Here is a 19377-nt window from a genome sequence, read left to right as displayed (position 1 = left end):
GGTAGAGGACAGAGCCAGCAGAGCAATAAATGAAGCATTTGAAGAGTACAAGCAATTAGCCCCTGGAAGTACCATTCCTAAGCATGCAGCAGATTCTCTGCCTTTCCTATCTTTAAATCACGACCGAGATCTTTTTGAAAGATAAAAGGCTCAGTGAGAAGTCATGGACTGAATTCAGGCATCAGTAGGTGGAATTTTCCGACACGTGCTACGCAGGTCAGATGATCACAGTCGCTCCTCTTGACCTTGCAATCTATATTTTAACTAATGTACCCTTCTGGCTACAGGATATCAAGAAACATTATAGCTAACAATCTCCTGCTTGGGGTTTTTCCTCCTAAAATGGACTTTCAACAATCATTACACATTTTTCTTTGATTTTGATAATCTAACGTTAAAATCATGAACTATCCCCAATCCACTTCAGATTTTGTTTGTTTAACGAGGAGTCGAGCAATTTCAAAGGTGTTTTTACAATTCAAATACCGTGTGGTTGCACACTGAGAAGATCCTTTGATATCCAAGCAGTCCTCCAATGAAAATCTCACAGTTTTAGGTTTTCTGGTATTGAAGGCAATCTAGTTGATCTGACAGATATTTCTGATAAAATGAGCCTTTGCGTCTCCCCAGTTTTCACACAAACATATAAAATATTTACAAATATGATACGATGAACTTAATGTTGTTCTTCTGCTTACGGCAACACTTTGCAACACAGGTTGCTGGTATTTATTAGCCATTAAAGAAAAAGAAACTAAATCTAAAATTTTTTTAAACTAATTATTTTATTTGCTAGTCTCTTGGGGTTTTCCTCTTACACCAGTCACTGCACAGCTCTCGTATGTTATATATAAAAAGAGTTATTTTTGCAGATAAAAGTCAACAACAAGTCAATAATTTTTGGCAGATAGCCTTCCCTGTTCTGCTAGCACAAGCGCATCCAACTGCTGATGAACCTTAATGTTTCCCTGATATTGTTTTCTGCTATAAAATGGAAGATCTAATCTACGCTGAAGGTCAGTCCACCCCGAAGGCTGCAATCAGCAACAGCACTCGTGAAACCGAGTGAAATCTGTAATATCATGCAATGTCCTCCGGACTGTCACAACAGCAGCTCTATTGATACGTCCTCCACCCGGGATGCTGCAGAGCTGCAAGCACCCCTCCTTCGGCTCTGCTGCCTGCGCGTGAGAAAGGATCGATGGCAGAGCAAAGCGGAGCCCATGGAAGCTGCCGGCGCAGCCAGCTTAACCCCGCGCACACTTTATGAAGAAGTATGAGGTCCCGACTGCTTTCACCAGCAGCCCACGCCTCTGGCAGGGACACCCGCCTCCATGTAGAACAGCAACTGGGGAAAATCCGTCCTTTTAAATAACCGCCTTGTGCAAGTCCAAACGCACGACATCTTAAACAACAACTACAACAAAAGGCATAATTAAAACTAGACTTCTTGCAGTACCTCGGAGTCAGGCAATTATGACGCATTTTTAATGAGCAATTTAGGTGATTAAAGAAGTCAAACATAATACACAAGGAGCCGTATCGCAGAGCTGCTGCTCCATGGCGCTTGGCTCTCCGGCCCTGGCTGGTGCTTGCTGCGAGGCGAGTGCCGTCTTCTGCCAACGCATCTCCTCGGCCGGGTTTTCTGCATGAGCGTCGGCTGCGACTCATGTTTAAGCGTGTTTAATACCGACATGTATAAAGTATGTTGGTAATTGCCGCTGGAATTCAATGTGTGCTGCATCTCATCTGGGATATGCAATTTACTGGCTATATTCTAGTAAAATAACTTTATGGCTTTCTGTCATGATAAATAAGAGTTTATAGCATAATGGAATTAATATTTACTTTGAAAGCTCTGCAGACTATTCGAAGTTGCTATATATAGAATCATCTCAACCGCCGTTGGTTTTTTAAATGCTGCAAATTGACAAGATGACACACAAGTATTAAATTCCAGTGCCCTCCAGCCATTAATAAACCTTCAGATTTTGGATTTGTAATCGAAACCCTTCCATATATTTTATACCATTCCTGCAGTTCAGAAAGTGTTACTTCAGAAGTGTGACAAACTGGGCGCTGAAAGGCCTCTGGTGTTCGGGAACCTGCTCTGCCCGCTCTGCCGTAGGGATGGGGACAGGGCAGGACCGCCGTCTTGGTCCACAGGGCTTGGATCCAGGGGCGGAAATCTTAGCAAGCGGTCACATGAAAGTTCATTATTTAACGCATAAAAATTGATCATGTTTTTGTCATTATAAATGTATTTTTTAGAATTCCAACAAGGAGAGATTAAAAAGACACAGAAGTCTAAACATGTCTGTTAATATAAGAGGTAAAAAAGTGACCATTTTTAGATGGATGTTTCTCAGATATTTCAAGTTAATATTCCACTGTCAATGCTCCAAACTTATTTTTGTCCATCTGTCCATCATGTATCTTATCACCAAACTTCTGTCAAAAGCAGCACGTAACGTGGTTTTGGTGGCCTCTCACTGATGCTTATGAGCCACGGCCGGGGCTGGCGACGCCAGCCCAGGGAACTCTTTTACGCAACACATGACAACTGCTTCTCCCGTATTCAGCCGCACAAAAGTCTCTGTTACGATAGATGGATAATGAAGCAATGAACGAAGACCGCGTCATCATCAGTGACCAAAATCTAAGCCATCCTCCGGGCTCCAGACGCCGGTCCCCGAGCACACAAGGTCAAGGCATGTAGAGTTTGTCCGGCAGCATCTCAGGCTCGGCCGGAAGACACAGAGGCCGAGCCCAATACCCAAAGGAACAGGCCAAATGTCGAGACAGACAGGTGTCAAAATCTAACAGGTATGTTATAAAGGGATATTTTAGTCATCAGCTGAGAGACACGTTTGTTCTGCTCACCGGTTTGCGCTGTGTGTAAGAGCTGCAGCGCGCTGCTCGGTGCAGAGCCCAGGGCAGCTCAGCACAGCGTCGACCCGCGCCTGGTGTCACGGTGGAGGGAAACCCACTTCCCGCGCTGCAACCGGTTTGTAAAGGTTCTGTCATGTTTAATGCCACTTGACTTCCGAAGAGTCTGCAGCTCTGCCTTCAGAGAGCTACGTGTAGCCTGCAAACACCTGAACAGGGAAGCTCTCGTGTGCGGAAGTCCAAGTGGTGGAGGCAGCCTCCCAAATAAGAACGGATGCGAGTGAAGGGAAGTACATGGGTGGCAGGAAAGGAAAAGGTATTTATTTTGTCTTTTTAAGCTCAAAAACAAGTTTCCCTTAAGTAGAAAAAAGATAAAATAAATTGTTCCGGCCGTAGCGGGTAGGACATTACGTACCGAATGGAAACCTGTCCTCGATGACAGCGAGCCTGAGAGACAAAAGGACGAGGAAGGGGAAAGCCATTGCTCACCTCACGCACGCCAAAAAGTAAAAGCAGCAGGAATATTAGCCAGTGCAAGAAACCCGGTGGCATTTGCATAACCAACTTCCAGTGCTTGAACATAAAAATATTTCCTCATTCTCTTTTTATTCAAAATTTGTTTACGGCAACAGGCATACAAAAACTGCAGGCAAAGTGTAACCACCAACAGAAACACCCACGCAGTATTACAGAATATACTTAGGTCAGACAGAAGACATAATCTTCAAAGCATATTTATAGCGCTCTAAAACGTTGCAGTCCTCAGTAGCATGGGGCCTTTTAATGGAAAAATACCACGTATTTGTTGCGGTAAGCGACAAGCAGCCGCCACACGCAGGCATGGAAAAGCTGTCCCGGAGAGGCGCGGGGCGGGCACGGCGCCGCAGGGACGGTCAGCGGAGCCTGGGCGCCCCGGGCTGGGCACCCTGGCACAGTCCTGCCGCTCACCACCTCCACCGCGCGCGGCCTCGCAGGGGCGGCCAGGGCAGCCCCCGGACTTCGCGCTTGGACGTCCAAATCGTTAACTTTGCGAAACCCAGTTACCTTCTAAAAGGTCGCGGTTATTTTACCTTCTTCTGAGAACTCGCCAAAATACCTAATCAAGCGTAGCTTTGCAAAGCTTCGCAATTACAGATGAACTTCAAGCGTCCCCTGGTTCTAATCGGTAGAATTTTTGTGTCGTTACCAGGTTTTTGGTATTTATTCTTTGAAAAGAATTTTACAAGCGGTACCCTGAATTCCTGGTGTAAACACCTGCGAGGTGCGGCACGCTGGAAACGGCAGGGGAACGCGCTGCCTGGCGAATCCCAAACTGATCCCAAAGGAGGGCAGGCGCTCCGGCTGCGACCAGCGGCTCGCTCGGCGGGGGACCACGCCGCTGCCGGGGAGAGGCTGCCCGCGGAGCTCAGAGCTCGTCCCGGAGGCCTCTGTCTCGAGGCACGCGCGCGAATTTATTGCACCCCGCTGCCTTCTAATGCAAAGCGTAGGACGGTAAAGCTGGAGGTATGAAACAGTCACCAGGAGGGGTGGGGGGAGGCTGGAGCCGCACGGTGCCGAGGAGAACGGGAACTCCTGCGACTCAGCGAGCCCGGCAGCCCTTGCAGGCGGTGGGGCCGGGAAGGCAATGGTGACCGAGGCCGGCGCGGCTGCACGAGGGGCCGGGGAGAAGCTCCGGGTGGGCCGGGGCGGCTGGGGGTGCCCTGCGGCCGTGGGGAGCACTGCCGTGGCCCAGCGGCGGCGAGGGGCAGGCGCTGGCCGCGGGGGGCACGGGGGTCTCGGGGGGTCCGGCCGTGGCTGCGCACGCCAGCAGCCCCCCGGGACGGCGGCGGGGTCTCTCCCCGCGCGGGAGAGTGCTGTTAATCCTCAGCAGCCACGCGATGGCAGCAGAAATATGGAAACACCGGAATGGACGAATGCATTATCATGCAATTATAACAGAAAGGGATTGTGCAAAGACAAGGCAACTGCTAAACGTAGCCCAACGTCCACAACATTTTTAAGACAAGCAGCGATTAGAAAAATAGTTTTTCCCTCTGAAATACAGTAATTTACATTTGCTACGTTACTTTAATTGCTGATAGGGTCACTTGTGGTTTCTTGCAGCACTGATAGAACACAGCCCTCTCTCCCTACGATTTTTTTTATTTTAATTTGACCTACGGCAGACAAGTAAGAATGGCTCCTGTTTCAAACCCATTCTTTGAGGTTTGGGTAACTAAATTGTCTCATTTGCAGCTACAAGCTCACCCCGCTGGGTGCCTCCTGGAAATTGCTGAAGAGCCTGAGTTCACCTGAGTCCCCGCAAGAACATCAGTTAATTTATTCTAAGAAATAGAGTATTCGGATTGTTCAACAGCCGGCCGTACCAGGGTTTCAAACCCGGCATATCCAGTGAGAGGAAAACACCAATAATCTTGTTCCTGTCAGCTCCATCCCACCACCAGCCAGTCTCTCGACTACGTTAGCAGGGGCCAACATCTCATTAGTGCCCTTTTGTTTGTGATGCTTGCCTGATTTTCGTCTTTTTTTTGTTGTTTGTTTTCTTTCTTTTTTTTCCAACAAGGTTATTTTCCAGGAGCTTGTTGAGGCACTTCTTTATTTCGCAGACAGTTGGCACCCAAAGTGAGACTATCTATGAAACCCTGACAAAGCACCAAGCCAAACCAATAAGCACGACTCTCACCGTCTGCTGCTCGCAGACACAGGGCACCCAGGCACGGTTACAGTGTCCCACCTGGATCCCAGGGGATGTCAGCTCCCCCGGCCTCATTCACGCAACCCCGTCATGAAGAGCAGGCACGTGCAATTCCCAGAGGCTGCGACTGCAGCTCGGATCGTCTGAAAGGGGTGCTGGCAGGCACAGGCGAGCCGTCGCGGCCAGCCCGCGCCCGCTGGACCGGGCTCTACGAGAGGAGCGACCTTACGTGCGGGGCCAGGCAGCGGGTGGGTACGCGGCGAGGGCAGGCCAACCCCTCTGCCGCCGGCGCTCCCGTTCCTCGGCGCTGTGCTTCCCTTTCGCTTCTGACAGCAGTGCATTAGGAGGCAATTAAAGCTTTATATTTCCGAAGAGTTGTACAAACACTGGCTAATTAATTCTTATCTCTTGCCTATAAAAAGGGTGAGTAAATAACATCCTACAAAGCGGTGACCAGTAAAACACGTGCAGGACAGGGCTGCACTCTGAAGTGCTCTATTGCCAGCTTTTGTGTCTGTGCTGCGTTTTGGGGGCGATACCAGATTTTGTTTAGGACTCCAGCACCCTCAAACCCTGGACACGACTCTGCTCTTACTGCTTCCCGTCCCCACGTACGCTGCTGTAAGCGATATCCGTCTTTCCAACAGGAACCCAGGAAATTAAAATGTCTAATGCATCTCTGATGCATACAAAATTAGCAGCAATACAGCAAATGAGATTTGCTTTCCTTTCCAACACACCATGAAATAAATAAATAAATATAAACACATTAAAACCCAGGCACATAACGCAGAGACACTGAGGCTCCTCGTTTCCAGTGGAAGCCCTTATCTCCGTCACAGCCCTCAATGCAATTACAAGATTACAGGGCACACGCTGCTTCAGCATCTGGATCCTCCACGCAATCACAGGGATCCCAGCAGAAAAAGGAAACCTCTTAATCTTGCGAGGAACGGCAACAGTTTTACCTCGCTGCGCTGCACCCCATTTAAAACGCTTTAGGAGCAGCGCGATGAGCGACCTGCAGTTAAAGCCTTCGGTCTTTGGAGTTAGCCTTTCTCTGGGTATGCACAGAAAGACAACTGTGTGGCCAAGAAAGTAAACGCGGACCGCTGTCTCTGGTCCAAAAAGTATTTATGCTTATTTCGTTTTGCTCTAAACTTTCTCATCTAAATTGCAAACGCTGGGATAAAGTTCGGACTGATAAAGCTCCGCTCCCATCTCCAATCCCTGGCAGGTTCAATCGAGACCACAGATCCAGCAATCCAATCTCCATCTATTTTATTCTCAAAATACTTCATTTCTGGCCACCAATCTTTAGATCTCCTATTGGATTTTGTTTTCGTAAATGGATTTTCCCACAGAGCTGGCAGAAAATATATTTAATTTTGGATTTCTCTAAACTGAAATAGTCAATATAAATGTCAATGTGCATTTGCGCTGCACAGCCTCTGCAGCGACACAAACCCCACATTTCAGAGGAGGGTACGGGGTGCCCGTTAGCTTGTTCGGTGTCTGCACACTTGTTCTACGCTTTATTTAATAAAGATGGCTAAATAATACATAAGTATATGTATATTACATTTTTTTTGCTTGGTTGGTTTGGGGGGTGGGGGTGGGAAGCGGTGTGATGCCTAGCACTGCTTTGCAGTCGGATCAAGAGGACGGAGACGTTGGAATAACCCCCCGCCGAGGCAGGGAGCCCGATGCACGGCTGAGGTCTGTCACCCCGTTTCTTTCGACCCACCCAGAATACTCAGCCTCCCGATTCCTCCTCAGCAGAGGAGTGTGCAAACCCACGTCACCCGGTCCCTCCTCCGCTCCCCCACAGTATGTGGTGCAGTTGCAGCATCAATTACTCAAACAATTTCAATCTATCTAGACGCTAATGTCATTAGTCCACAGAGATCCTTTTGGAGTAATTTACATCGAAACTGCCTTTACATGCTAAATGAAAACTGTTCAGACTTTAGTGAATGGGATTTGAATTCCAATCCCACCACATGTGGCTCAGCTGTATTCATGCTATTTATTAAACGGGGCGAAAAGGCGATGCCGTCAATTACAGAGCAACTACCTGAACCGCTCCCACAAACCTGTTGCCTTGCATTGAAGGGACAGTTGCCCTTGACGTGGGCAGAACTTGCCACCCGCGCATCACCTGAAAAGGGGTCCTGACCCCCACATACACTCAAAAGAATCCCCCCCTCGTGGTTTCTGGCTGGCTTTGAAGGCTCCTCACCCAGCGCTACACCATATCCATATTATTTATCATTTAGCCCCTGTTTCTCAGCCTTTCTGCTATGTTCACCAACCTTCAGTTGCTGGATGAAGCGACACCGTGGGTGCTGGTGTCTGGTATATTGGTACGTACCACGTGATAACTGCGTGTAGCCACGTGGCATCTTAGTTCAGAAACCTCCCAAGCCACATAACTGCTCCAAATGCCTTTGCTGTGCTTCTCCGATGTATTTTAAGATGACTCATGACGTCAAAAGATCACTGATTTTTTTAATTCCCTGCAACAAAGATTCTTCTTTGCTAAACTGTATTAAAAAGCCCAAAGATTATTTTTTCTACTGCGTTCAGAATATACTAGCTGGTACACCAGCAGTAATTCTGCACAAGGCTTCACGTTACCATAACAGCATTCAAACCACAAGGATAATTAAAGCAACTAAGCCCAGCCTGCCCTACAAGTACCCTTTGCTGCTGCAACATTTGCAAATGCTGAACCCACCACACCATTTATCTTTCACTGAAATTCAACACAAACACGCTCAAGCTGAGCCGCAATCCCAAAAGCTCTTGCTCTTAGCTTTGCTTCATAACATTTATGCAAAACCCTCAGTTGTTGCCATGAAGCAAATTGTTTTCAATAAAGAAAGTTCATTCTGTTAAGTTTTAAAAGCTGCCTTTTGTTAAAAGCAGGTTAGGCAGGGTGAGGATCCCTTACCCCACTGAAATCACAGAAAACTAATGGTGGAAGGAATCAAACACAAGGGGGAAATGCCTGAGAAAGCAATTTAATCCTTTTATTCCACCTTTTCTCCCTTAATGATACAAACCCAAACCCAAAAACATTTTCCATTCTGGTTTGTGTCCAAAATGTTGCGTGAACTAAATGAGTGTAGAAGCAGTTGCTTGGCATTACATCAGTTAAAGTAAATGTAGTGACTGTTTTTCTGCCCTGCAGCTCTCCTCCCTTCCTGCTTTTGCTTTAATTCAGTCCATTCCCAATATGTCACTGGAAAGACTGTTTGCAAAAAGAGGAGTAAGAAACAGACCCTGTTTCTTTGTGAATTTGTTTTGGTTTCTTTATTTTCATTTAAGAATGGGGAAAAGCACGGGAGTAAAAGCAACCTGCAGCTGCGCTTCCATCAATTTCCGTCCTGCTAAATCGAGAAAGTCCTTCCGGCTTTTGCCCAAATAGAAATATCAGCACACAATACTTAAATCAAGCACGGGCTCAAGCTGCTTTGCAAGAGCTGCGATTAGGACAGTCTGTGTGTGCCAGGGTGACGAGAAATGACTTCTGCACCCCGACCACGCCGGCATCGCCTGCGGGACCACACCGAGCCAGCGGTCCCCGAACCTCCGTGAGCCCCACGCACAAGTTAATTCTGTTGGACCAGAGGCATCCCAAGGACAGCTGCCTTAATCTCCTGACATTTCATTCTCCCCGTTGTCCATTTCCCCCTCACACCGCGCTGCCCAGAAGTAATAACACCGCTAACTTGCTTTTGAGCAGCAGGTCTGGAGTATTTGAACTCTGAAAGTTTTCTCCCAAAGACGCGTTCTTCCTAGAGCGTTGCACAGCAATGCACCGGTGGCTTGGTATGAGTTAGTCCACACAGGAAACAAAGCCAAATAAATACAGCACGTCTCTGAATAACCAATTCCTGCATGCACCCGCCTGCTGAAACACCAACCAGCGCGTCTGTCTTGTCGCCGAAGCAAGGCTCCAAGCGGACGCGGTCCCGCCTGCGCCGGATCCGGGCAGAGCAGCTCCCCCGACACCACACACGGCCAGAGGCCCTGATCTCAGCTGCAACTTCATTCCGAGACACCCAGATATCAAGAAAGCTTTTATTGCTGAAGTTATGCACCGTAAAGTAAGCCATGACAATTAAAGAATTAGGTACATTCCAGGTCTGTTGAAGAATAAAATCTCCTCGACACGTATAGGGCGTTAGGAAAAGATGCCAAAACGTTTGCTGTGAATTTATGTTACTGCAAGCGAATACATTAGGATCCCGATATAGAAAACGAATTATTGATATGTATGTTCCCTTCAGAAGAGACTCTCAGGAGACCCATTCCAGATTTAATGATAATCCATATTCCCCTTCAGAAACGGTAAACCAACTCTCTGATTTCCCAGGACTGCCACAGACGCATGAATCATTAAGATGCCATCACAACCCTACGTCCTGGATGCCGTAAACACCGCCTAGCAGAGGCAACAGAATAAAGAGCAACCACAGCGCATGAGGAGTCGGCACCTTCGCATTTCTGTACAGGCATCTGCCCGTTGCGTCCACTGGAGAGACGCCACGGCAAAGGCGCGCGAGATGACGTTGGACGCTCTGCCCTCTGCCGGGTTACGGGAGACTAAGGGAGAGGCTGGTTAGAAATGTCAAAAGTAAAATATTAGGAGAGAGATAAGGAAAATAGCATTAGAGGTGATGATAAAGAATAGATTTGTATAAAAACTGCCACTCCTCCTCGCGCAGTTTTTCTCCTTCGCTCTCTGGGCCGCGCTTGTTCGCGGTAGCGTATGCACACGTTGAGCCTCGGGTTCTCCGAAAGCCTTTCACACTGAACCCTGGCTTCTCCTCTGAAGCCGCTGCGCAGTATTTCTCCGGAGCGCATTAAGCAGCCCGACGGAACAATGCAGCCTGACTTAGTTTGCGAGCTACGCGGCTCACCTCCGCGGGCGAGCAAAGCCCGTGCAAATGGAAGTGAATTGGATCAGACCGTCCTCGGAATATCTCTCCAGATTAGTGCTGCTTGAGCATGCGATCTCAGAAGCTGCTCTCACCCCCCAGTAGTAACTTACAAGTAAATTTCACCAACAATAATGGGGAATTGAGAGACGTAAAAACATTTTGCAGTTTAACATTCCATGATGGGTTATTTCACACAACACAGAAAATCCCATTTGGTCTTTCGCTAAAAGGAAAAGTCATCCTGTCCTTGGCCCGCACCCCCAGCTCGCGAGCTGCGGGAGCGAAGGACGCTGTTACCGCCCCGCTTGCACGCCCTGCGCAACACCGAGTTCAGGCACGCTGCATTTCAGACCCAAACGCTAAAGAAACCTTCTGCAAAGTTTTGACGGTGATGTCCCAGGGTTTATGCAGTAATTGAATAATCAAAAATTTCCATTCCTGTCCTCATGGACTAATCTGTAATAGCGTTAAGGGACTGTTATGATAATAATTAAATACAAGTCCTGCATACAAAATTGATACTCTGCATCTCCACCTCCACAAGGGGGTTTCTCTCTTAATAACACTTAAATCAAGCTTTGCCTTCTTTCCCTTTTTAAAAGAATTCATAAAGGTTATGATATTGTACCGAGATAGCACACGGCTATATAGGAGGGAACAAGAGGTTTCAGATCCACGAGCTTGGCGCGTTCATCTGGCCCTCTGATCTCTCTGATCGGAAATTGGTGGCGTCAGGCTAAAGCCACGCTGCCGAAGGACCCTCCCCGACGAGCCGGGGCTGCTGGCGGTGGCAGCCGCCGCGCAGCCGGCAGCGCCGCTCCCTCTGCCACGCCGGCACAGAGCCGGGGCGTCCCGCCGACAGCCGCTGCTGAAGCCGCTGGCGTTTGCGGAGCACCAGGCTCCCGCCAGTGACCTGGCAAAGTGGCACCAGAGGCAGCGTTCCCGTGCTCAGACGGACCCTGCAGGGCATGGCTTTGCCCCCACTTTCACAGAACTCTCTTTCTTTAACTTCTCTTCAGGCACTGGGGTTGGGAGGGACCGAAATATCCTCAGTAGAGGACAAAGAGCAACAGAATCAGCACCGACCTTCCAAAAGGCAGAGGACAAGAGGGAAATTTACTATAAAAATACGACCTCATTTTAATTTTAGCAGCAGTTTACTAGGAATTCACATGAACGTGCCATTTATAGGCGCCTGGAAAGGTTCATGCACAAGAACAGGCAAACGCATCGGCTGAGCCGGCCGTCTGTAAAGCCGGAGCAGCACCAGCCCAGAATGACGTTAAAGCTATTTCAACACTCCCCTTACTATTATTTATTAGTTAAATTTTTTAATTATGTGAATTGATTAGGAACACATCACCGGGGATCCTAATTAATTAGAATTTTGAAAAGGATCATGGACTGGAGATTTTTAATGGATTCTGCAAAGACCCGCACGAAGAGGTATATTAAGGGAAAGGCCAAATTAACTTCTCCTTTCTGGTTTATCCAGCAATTTCTAACAGGACTGTGCATCAGATTAACCAAGTAATATCCAAAACCCTCATGCACGGGGATGCTAACCAAGACAAGAGCGTGAGGATTTCACTCGGTTATCATTTAACATCCGCTTGGTTAATTAGTTTATTCCTCTTATTCCTTATTTATGTAAATTAGAGTATTCCTATTTAAATTAGTTTATTCCTTATTTATGTCCTGAATTTGCTTTAGCTGCATTGTCTGTGACCGCCAAATCCTTCTGTATGGTACCGACAGACACCCACATCCCCGAGTATCTGGCATGAACTTTTTCTTTCAAAACTTGGAAAGATGCAGGAGCCGTCACACTGATGACGCTCAGGAAGTAATTAATTATTAAATGTACTAATACAAATCCCTTTTCAGAATTGGCTGGTCAGTAGTTTCATGAGCCAACGTGTTTCTCCTCCTCACCTATTGCTTGCAGTTTCCGAAGCTCTGTTTGGATGCTATCGATGCTCTTGGCTGTTGGCTTTGCAAGTGTTTTTCCATCAGCGCGACGATGATACCTATTTATCTTCTGGCCGCAAGAGTTGCTGAGATGATCTGGCAGCGCCACAAGGCAGACAGTTATTTCATGCCCTGTTAAACCGTAATGTGGTTACCTGCAGCATCACTCCAACTTTGAAAAAAGTCTCTTTTATTATTCTAAATCGGTTGCCTATGTGTCCAAGTAAAGAACATCGCTTCCCATTAGAATGGTATTGGAAACATAAGCCCGTAACACTATCTGTGAAGTAGCGCGGTGTTCTGATCGAGTAATTAATTAAGAAGGTTAAAAATACATAGCTCTGCCCAAGCGACACTTAGAGGTCAAGAAAATGAACTTTTCCTGCACTGTTCAGAATGGAGACTGGCAGCAACCGCTTTGGCGCCGCCCGGTCAGCGAGGTGGGCCAGCAAGGGGGAGCTCGGGCAGGTCGGCGAGGGGACAGCGCAGCGGGGTGCGGAGGGTCTCCTACAGCCTTCGGAAAGCACAGACATGCTGTCAGGCTCACTCAGTACATGACAGGTTTCCGCACTGGACCTGGCTCTTCTGGACCCAGGTTTATGCGGGAGTTAAATTTCAGACCCAAATCTCTATTTGCCTGTTCCTGTTGGTTTCTTTTCTGCCGTCCTTCCATACATAAACCCCTACAACTTGAATCATCAGTTCCTTCATACGTTCTGATACCCGGGGGAAGAAGATACTAATTTCTTTTCAACACTCAGGCCATCAGTCTGGGTTTTGATACACCCTTAGTGCTACTTAACACACAGATTTATGTAGCCGTTGTGCTCCTCCAGTTTTGAGCCCCAGTAAAAATTGCCGTTAACTGTTCACAGCGTGGGCTCAGGAGCCAGGTTTGTGCTCAGTTACTGCTTTACCTGCTGCAAGACCCATCGACTGCAAAACCGGCTGCATCCCGCACCTGCCCACCCCGGAGGCTCAGGGCTGGGTCTGCGGGAGGGCTGAGGGACGACTCGGTGAGAGGGCATAAGTACCTTCTAAGAAATCAAATATCAGGTTCTAAAGGGCTTTTAAGCTGGAGGAAGGCACAGGAATGAATGGCCAAACCCAGCACATCCAACTCACAAAGCAAGTGCTTATTTTCCCAAGTGGCAAATGTGATCAGCCGAGGGAAGGAACCCCGCGAGCCGTGCGTCCTCCCGCTCCTGACGCATCCCGTGTCAGGTTGTTACTTTCCAGATGACACTCTTCAATAAATTAGAAATTACTGGGTTCTGTGCAGGGCTGTTTGAGTTAAATGCGATCGCCATCGCCAGGCACACCCAGGCACTCTGAGGGTTGATCGCTTCATCTTTGCAAAAAGGTCAAGAAGTATTTGTTTCACCACGCGGACGCGTGGCAGCCAGTCACCACCACCCTCCTGCAGGTGAGTACTGCGGGGCAGGTTTTGGTATCCTGCCTTGTTAAGGTTCACAGAAGTTAATTAAGTCACGCTCTGCAAACCCAAAACAAAAACAGCACACAATTTCTCTTACGCTGAATTATTTTTTTTTTGGCTTGTCATAATAAAACATTGTTATTGGATGCAAAAATTATGGAACAGAGTTATGCCTCTCCGGTGTAATATAACGCAATCCGCTTAATACTATTTTAAACCCAAAAACCTCATTAAAGCATACAGAACGTAAGAATGACAAATCACCCGGAAGGAAGCTGGAGCACGAGACGTTTCCCAGGCGCTCGGCCGCTTTGAATCCCCCGCGCTGAATTCGGCAACATGGGGCAGGTGTCAGAATACCCCCGCACAACTCCCTGGGGAGTGCAGGGTGCCCGTCGCCCGGCCGCGAGAACGGTTCATTTAATGCAGAACACCTGACAAGATGGGCCTGGGAGTGAGGTCAGAAAGCCTGGCTTAGCCCAAAGTCCAGCCTGAGAGCTGTTGGACACGCCTTGAGATAACGGTTAAGCTTTGCCTGTCACTGACCACCACCAATGATTCCAAACACTGCAAACTGTGCCGCGTTACGCCTGCGCAACCGGAGCAGCCTCCTACCCGTAGTGATGCACAGTCCACTGATGGCAGAAATCAATACAGTTTATACAAATATACACCCTTGCGCCTTCGCTGTTCATTGGCTGAAATCGGAGCATTTCTTGACGACACAGCTAAATGCTACAATTATGGGTTTTAACACCCTTTTACCATTTTGGCTTGAAGTGCCGTATAAATGCAGGGAGTCAGCCCTATTGTCTTAGGAACTAAGCTAGGCAAAGCCCTGCGGTTGGGCTTCTACTGTCAGAAAACAGGATTCCCATTTAATAAAATATGGAAGTTAAACAAACGTTAAGTTATCCGCGTCTGTGCAGACCTTTAACATCAGAAGTGATCAGCGCTATCAAGTAGCTCTTCCCTCACGCAGACAGAGTTGAAGAAAGAACAGTTGTGTCAAACAATGACATATTTTAGAACACACAGGCTTATTCCAGGAATACCGTGTCAGGTGAAATCATCCGCCTGAATTTCTTTAAAAGGCTAAATACCATCAGCAGAGTAACTCTGTCCTTCAGAACATGCCTTGAAGCAGAGTCCGATTCTGGTCTAAATTCAAGCAACATTCTACTTCTGCATCCTGTAAGACCAACACTTAATGAGCAAATGGAAAATTACGGCAATTGCTACCAGAAGCTTGCTGCTACTTTGTGAGAATCAAATCATACACATACAAAGCTTACATGGTAAAAAAACTGCTTAGCAACCTGCCCTGAGATGTTCGGTTGCCCTTGTGAAGTACCTGTTACAAAAGGCACGTATTCTACCCAAAGATGCTCGGCATGAAGACGCTTGTGTCTCGCTGCAGCTGCACAACCTCGCGACAACCACAGAGCAGTAACACAATCAGACAGCGAGGCTGGACTCAAATTTTGCTCGCAGTAGTAAGAAAGAAGACGATGGGTATATTTTGGGGGGCAGAAAGTGGAAAAGCTGGAATTCAGGAAATATATTTTTCTGAATGTGTGAGCAACTTCACGTTGAACGTATTTCGGGGAGCCGTTGCTTCCCAGCCCACCTATTGCCCAAACCCACCCCGCCCCGTCCTCCTACCTCCACTCCTTGGACTTTCAGTTTCATGTGATCCTCTCTCGTGGTTTTCCCATCTTTCCTTTTTTTCCAGCAGTATCCATCTTTCCTGTATTTCACCTTCTTCCTATTGTACAGGATCATAGAACCATTCTGTGGTCTGAAAACAAGAAACAGTTTTGGATTACATAAAGAAAAGAAACATCTTAAGAGAGTTTATGAAGCAACTTAACACAGACCAGCCAAAGTCCCTACAGAAAAGCAATATTCTCTATTTGGCATGATACAAATTTTCACCTTTTGTTGTCATTAATGGGATTAACTGATGTTTTGTAATCTGCAAAATTTTACTTGAGAATCTTGTACCTAAGGAAGTAAGTCTCAGCGTAAAATAGCCAGCATTTTTGCAGGATATATTATGACTGGGCTCAGCTACACGCTGAAAATTAGAAGGAAAGAAAGGTTAAGGACAAAAAAGGACTGTTATTATTTTATTACAAACAATCTCTCTCTTTTTAACGCACCAGCAGGATTAGGTAACAACCACTTCTAACGCAGCACCAGAATACAGATGTTGGCTTAAGAAGTCAATAAACAAGCAAAAAAGTACAGAAGAAGAAAAAGCATTAGCTGATACATTGGTTTCGCTGTTCCTTGCTTAGATCAGTGCCGGAGATGGAATAACGTTCTCTCTTTCGAGCACCTCCTTGACTTCAAAGACACGCGAAAACATTTTCTGCTTAGAAACCACGTTGATGCTCCGGCGTATCAATAAAGGCACACTGACACTTGCCTGACAGACAGGGACCAATGCCTGTGAAATATTGTCATACACCAAAAGGAAATGTTTTGCCATCTGCGAAGCCAACACACAACAGGGGCATTTCTGCTGTGACACTAAAATATAAGAAGTAGCCCGCCCCCACCAGCACATCACTGCAAAGACAGCGTGCGTCCCGTGCGGGCAGCAGTGCTGTAGATGCTGCAGACATTTACAGCGGTGCATTAGTCACAGTAATTTGGCTTTAGGACACCAAGAACAGAAAGGAAAACAACAACATTAGCAGCAGCAGCAATAAACAACTTTCACAGGAAAGCTTTGGCTGGAGCCTTTTGGTAAAGCAAAGCGCTGGAACTTGAATAAACAAAGCAAGGTAACAGGGAGAAGAGGAGCTCCCCTGCCCCGTCCAATGCAGGCTTCACCTCGCACCCCTCGACTTTCCGGAGGTTAGCAGCCAGGTGTCGTCAGATGGAGCAAAGCCATACCTGGAATTGCTAAAAAAACCCCACCGAATATTTTCAAAGCTGACGCAAGGAAGCTCTTCAAATAAATAAGGCAAATTAAGCGGTTTGTGTCCATGCAATATTGGCTTGTGATTTCCGAGCCATGTCAAAGGTGCAAAAATCAGTGCCTGGCCCAACTGGGAAAGCATCCTTCTTCCCTCCTGCCTCTATGTTTCAAACAGCACAACGCCACGAAACAAGCACAAGAGCAAGCTTCTGCAGGTACCCTCTTCTCATTTTTCTCTAACAAAGTACTCCATTTGAAGACAGCCGCCCTCACCCGTGTTTATCACATAATAATAGGGCAGTAACATTGATGTAAAAGCTGTTAATTATAGAGTAACTCATCCCAATGCTCCATTAAGTGCATAAAGGCACCTTGCTACTGAGGAAAACAAGCTCATGACAGTTTTATACCACCATCGGCCAGCTGAAATTACCGACACCAACCAATACAATGCCCTTCTGCCCTCAAAACACACACCACCAGCAGCCACAGGATCTGCTACCAGAAACCCACCGCTTCCCCTTCTCTCTGCACACAAGTACGTGTCTTTGGGTCCGTGCAGAAGGACGCCCTGCCTGATTCATGCTCGGCGTTGGCCCTGCAGAACGCCCGTGCACATCGGAAATGTAGTGAACGTGGATGGAAACCGCACAAAGTCTCTTTTAGTACAAAAACAGACTTTATACTTCCACGTACATTTGCAAGACCAGAATGATCTTTGATCTAAGTGATTACGAGAACATTTTTATGCTAAAACAGAAATTATTGATTCCCCCCGCCCCATACATGCAAATATTTATTCCCTGTGAGCAGAACTCCGAGCTCTGTTCCCCCAGGACTATGCCCCCTCCTCCTCCTCCTCCTCCTCCTCCTGACACCCACGTCCCAGCAGCCCTGACCCAGGGGCTCGGTGAGGCGGCTCCTCCTCTCTCCTCCTATGCATCACCCTGAAAATAAGCATTGGGTGTCAGCGCCGCCACGGCGTCGATTTGACAGTGTCGCAGATAGCGCAGGATTAATTCAGCGGCGATATTGCATATCTCGTTTTGGTGCTTATTCTATAAACCTCCAGTCACTGCACACGTCAGCTCAAACTCGTCTCAAAACTTCAAAGGTTTCCCCTCGTTGCCGGAGGAGACGTGCCCTACGGCTCAACGCAAGTTACCGGCGTGTTTAGGGCATGTAACGAGAAGACGGCGTGGGAACTTCTCCCCCGCCTAGTGCCTCGGCACTCGCACGCGCGGCTTTTCGGGAAACATACGCTCAAAGGACCCGAAAGTTTTTTCATGCGAGTAAAATACAGTTTTTCTCGCGTTCAGTGTCACGAGCGGAGGCGTGCAGAGGGAGCACAGGGCTGAGCCCTGCAGTCTTGCTGCCGCGCCGCAAGGCTGGGATCGGGTTTTTGTCGGTTTATTTCTGTGAAGAAAATAAAGAACACGCTAAGAGGCCACTGGAAACAGTTAACGAGATTTATACAAAATAAAGCACAATGAAACAAAATCTCTTAAGGATCTCTGGAGCGGTTGTCGATTTTGGTAAGAGTTTTTCAAGTTGCTTTAAGGCTCATAGAAAGCAACTGGTTTTTAAAGACGTCTTCATAAAATGAAAGGCAATTTTAACCTGACACACATTTCTATGACATTTCTTTTGCTGTAAGAAAGCGCAGAGAGGGCAGATCTCCTGTGCCTGTCCCTGCGGCACGCAAGCGCAGCCAAGGGCACCACGCTGACGGCGGCAGGAAGACTCAGCAGGCGAGGTCCGACGGGGATTCCCGGGACGCGTGACCCCAGCCCGGATCTCCCCGAAGGGTTCGCTGCTCAACCCGAGCTCGGGGATTTCCGTCGTACCTTTGCAGAAGAGAGGGGTGAAGCCGCAGGCCTGAGCGTGGGCTGCCCTGGGACTGCAACTCCCTGCTGGCGCGTTTTTAGGAGGCCTGCAGCCGAGGCGAGGCTGGCTCGCCTGCGCACCGCCCGGCACGGAACGCAATCGTCCTCCTCTGCATTAAACCCCACCTGGAACCGCAGCAGTAACAAGTACTGGAACATTAATGGCAATTTACTTGATTGGACTAGCTACTACGTTGCAGCTACATAGTGCTCTTTTCATTAATGCAGGAGTAAATGGAAAATAATAAAATAGTATTTTAATATTACGGTACAGCTGAAAGCAAGCAAGCCAGAGCGATCTAAACCCACCGAGAAGCCTGTCTGTGCTTGCAGCGTGAGGTCTTGGGGCTGCTGGAGGGGTCAGTGGACCCCCTGCAAAGCCTGGCTGCCACGTGCCCCCCCACCTCTCCCCAGTGGGGACGGCCACAGCCCACTTTTGCATCACATATGACAAGAACCAGAGTCGTGGCTGTGAAATGGCAGCAGGATCTCACAGCAGGTCAGCTCACCTGTATTTGCTCTACATCAAACATCGGGCTACTCCGCTTACTCACTCCAGCTGATTCCCCAGGATAATGCAGAAAGGTCAATAGCATCTCCACCCCCACTCAGAA

General features: G+C 47.9%; 1 protein-coding gene across 2 annotated transcripts in view; it reads right to left on the bottom strand.

Moving 5' to 3' along the window:
• CAMTA1 (calmodulin binding transcription activator 1) overlaps positions 1-19377 on the bottom strand; it is a 319674-nt gene that overhangs the window by 192303 nt on the left and 107994 nt on the right. For both annotated transcript variants that reach the window (XM_075113892.1, XM_075113893.1), the window contains one exon: positions 15611-15746. In XM_075113892.1, coding sequence (XP_074969993.1) covers positions 15611-15746 — 136 coding nt within the window. The remainder of the gene's footprint in view (positions 1-15610; positions 15747-19377) is intronic.

This window comes from Phalacrocorax aristotelis, chromosome 19 (assembly GCF_949628215.1).
Source record: "Phalacrocorax aristotelis chromosome 19, bGulAri2.1, whole genome shotgun sequence".
Classification (NCBI taxonomy): Eukaryota; Metazoa; Chordata; class Aves; order Suliformes; family Phalacrocoracidae; genus Phalacrocorax; species Phalacrocorax aristotelis.
The sequence above is the reverse complement of the archived record's forward strand: the minus strand, read 5'-3'. Positions and strand labels throughout refer to the sequence as shown.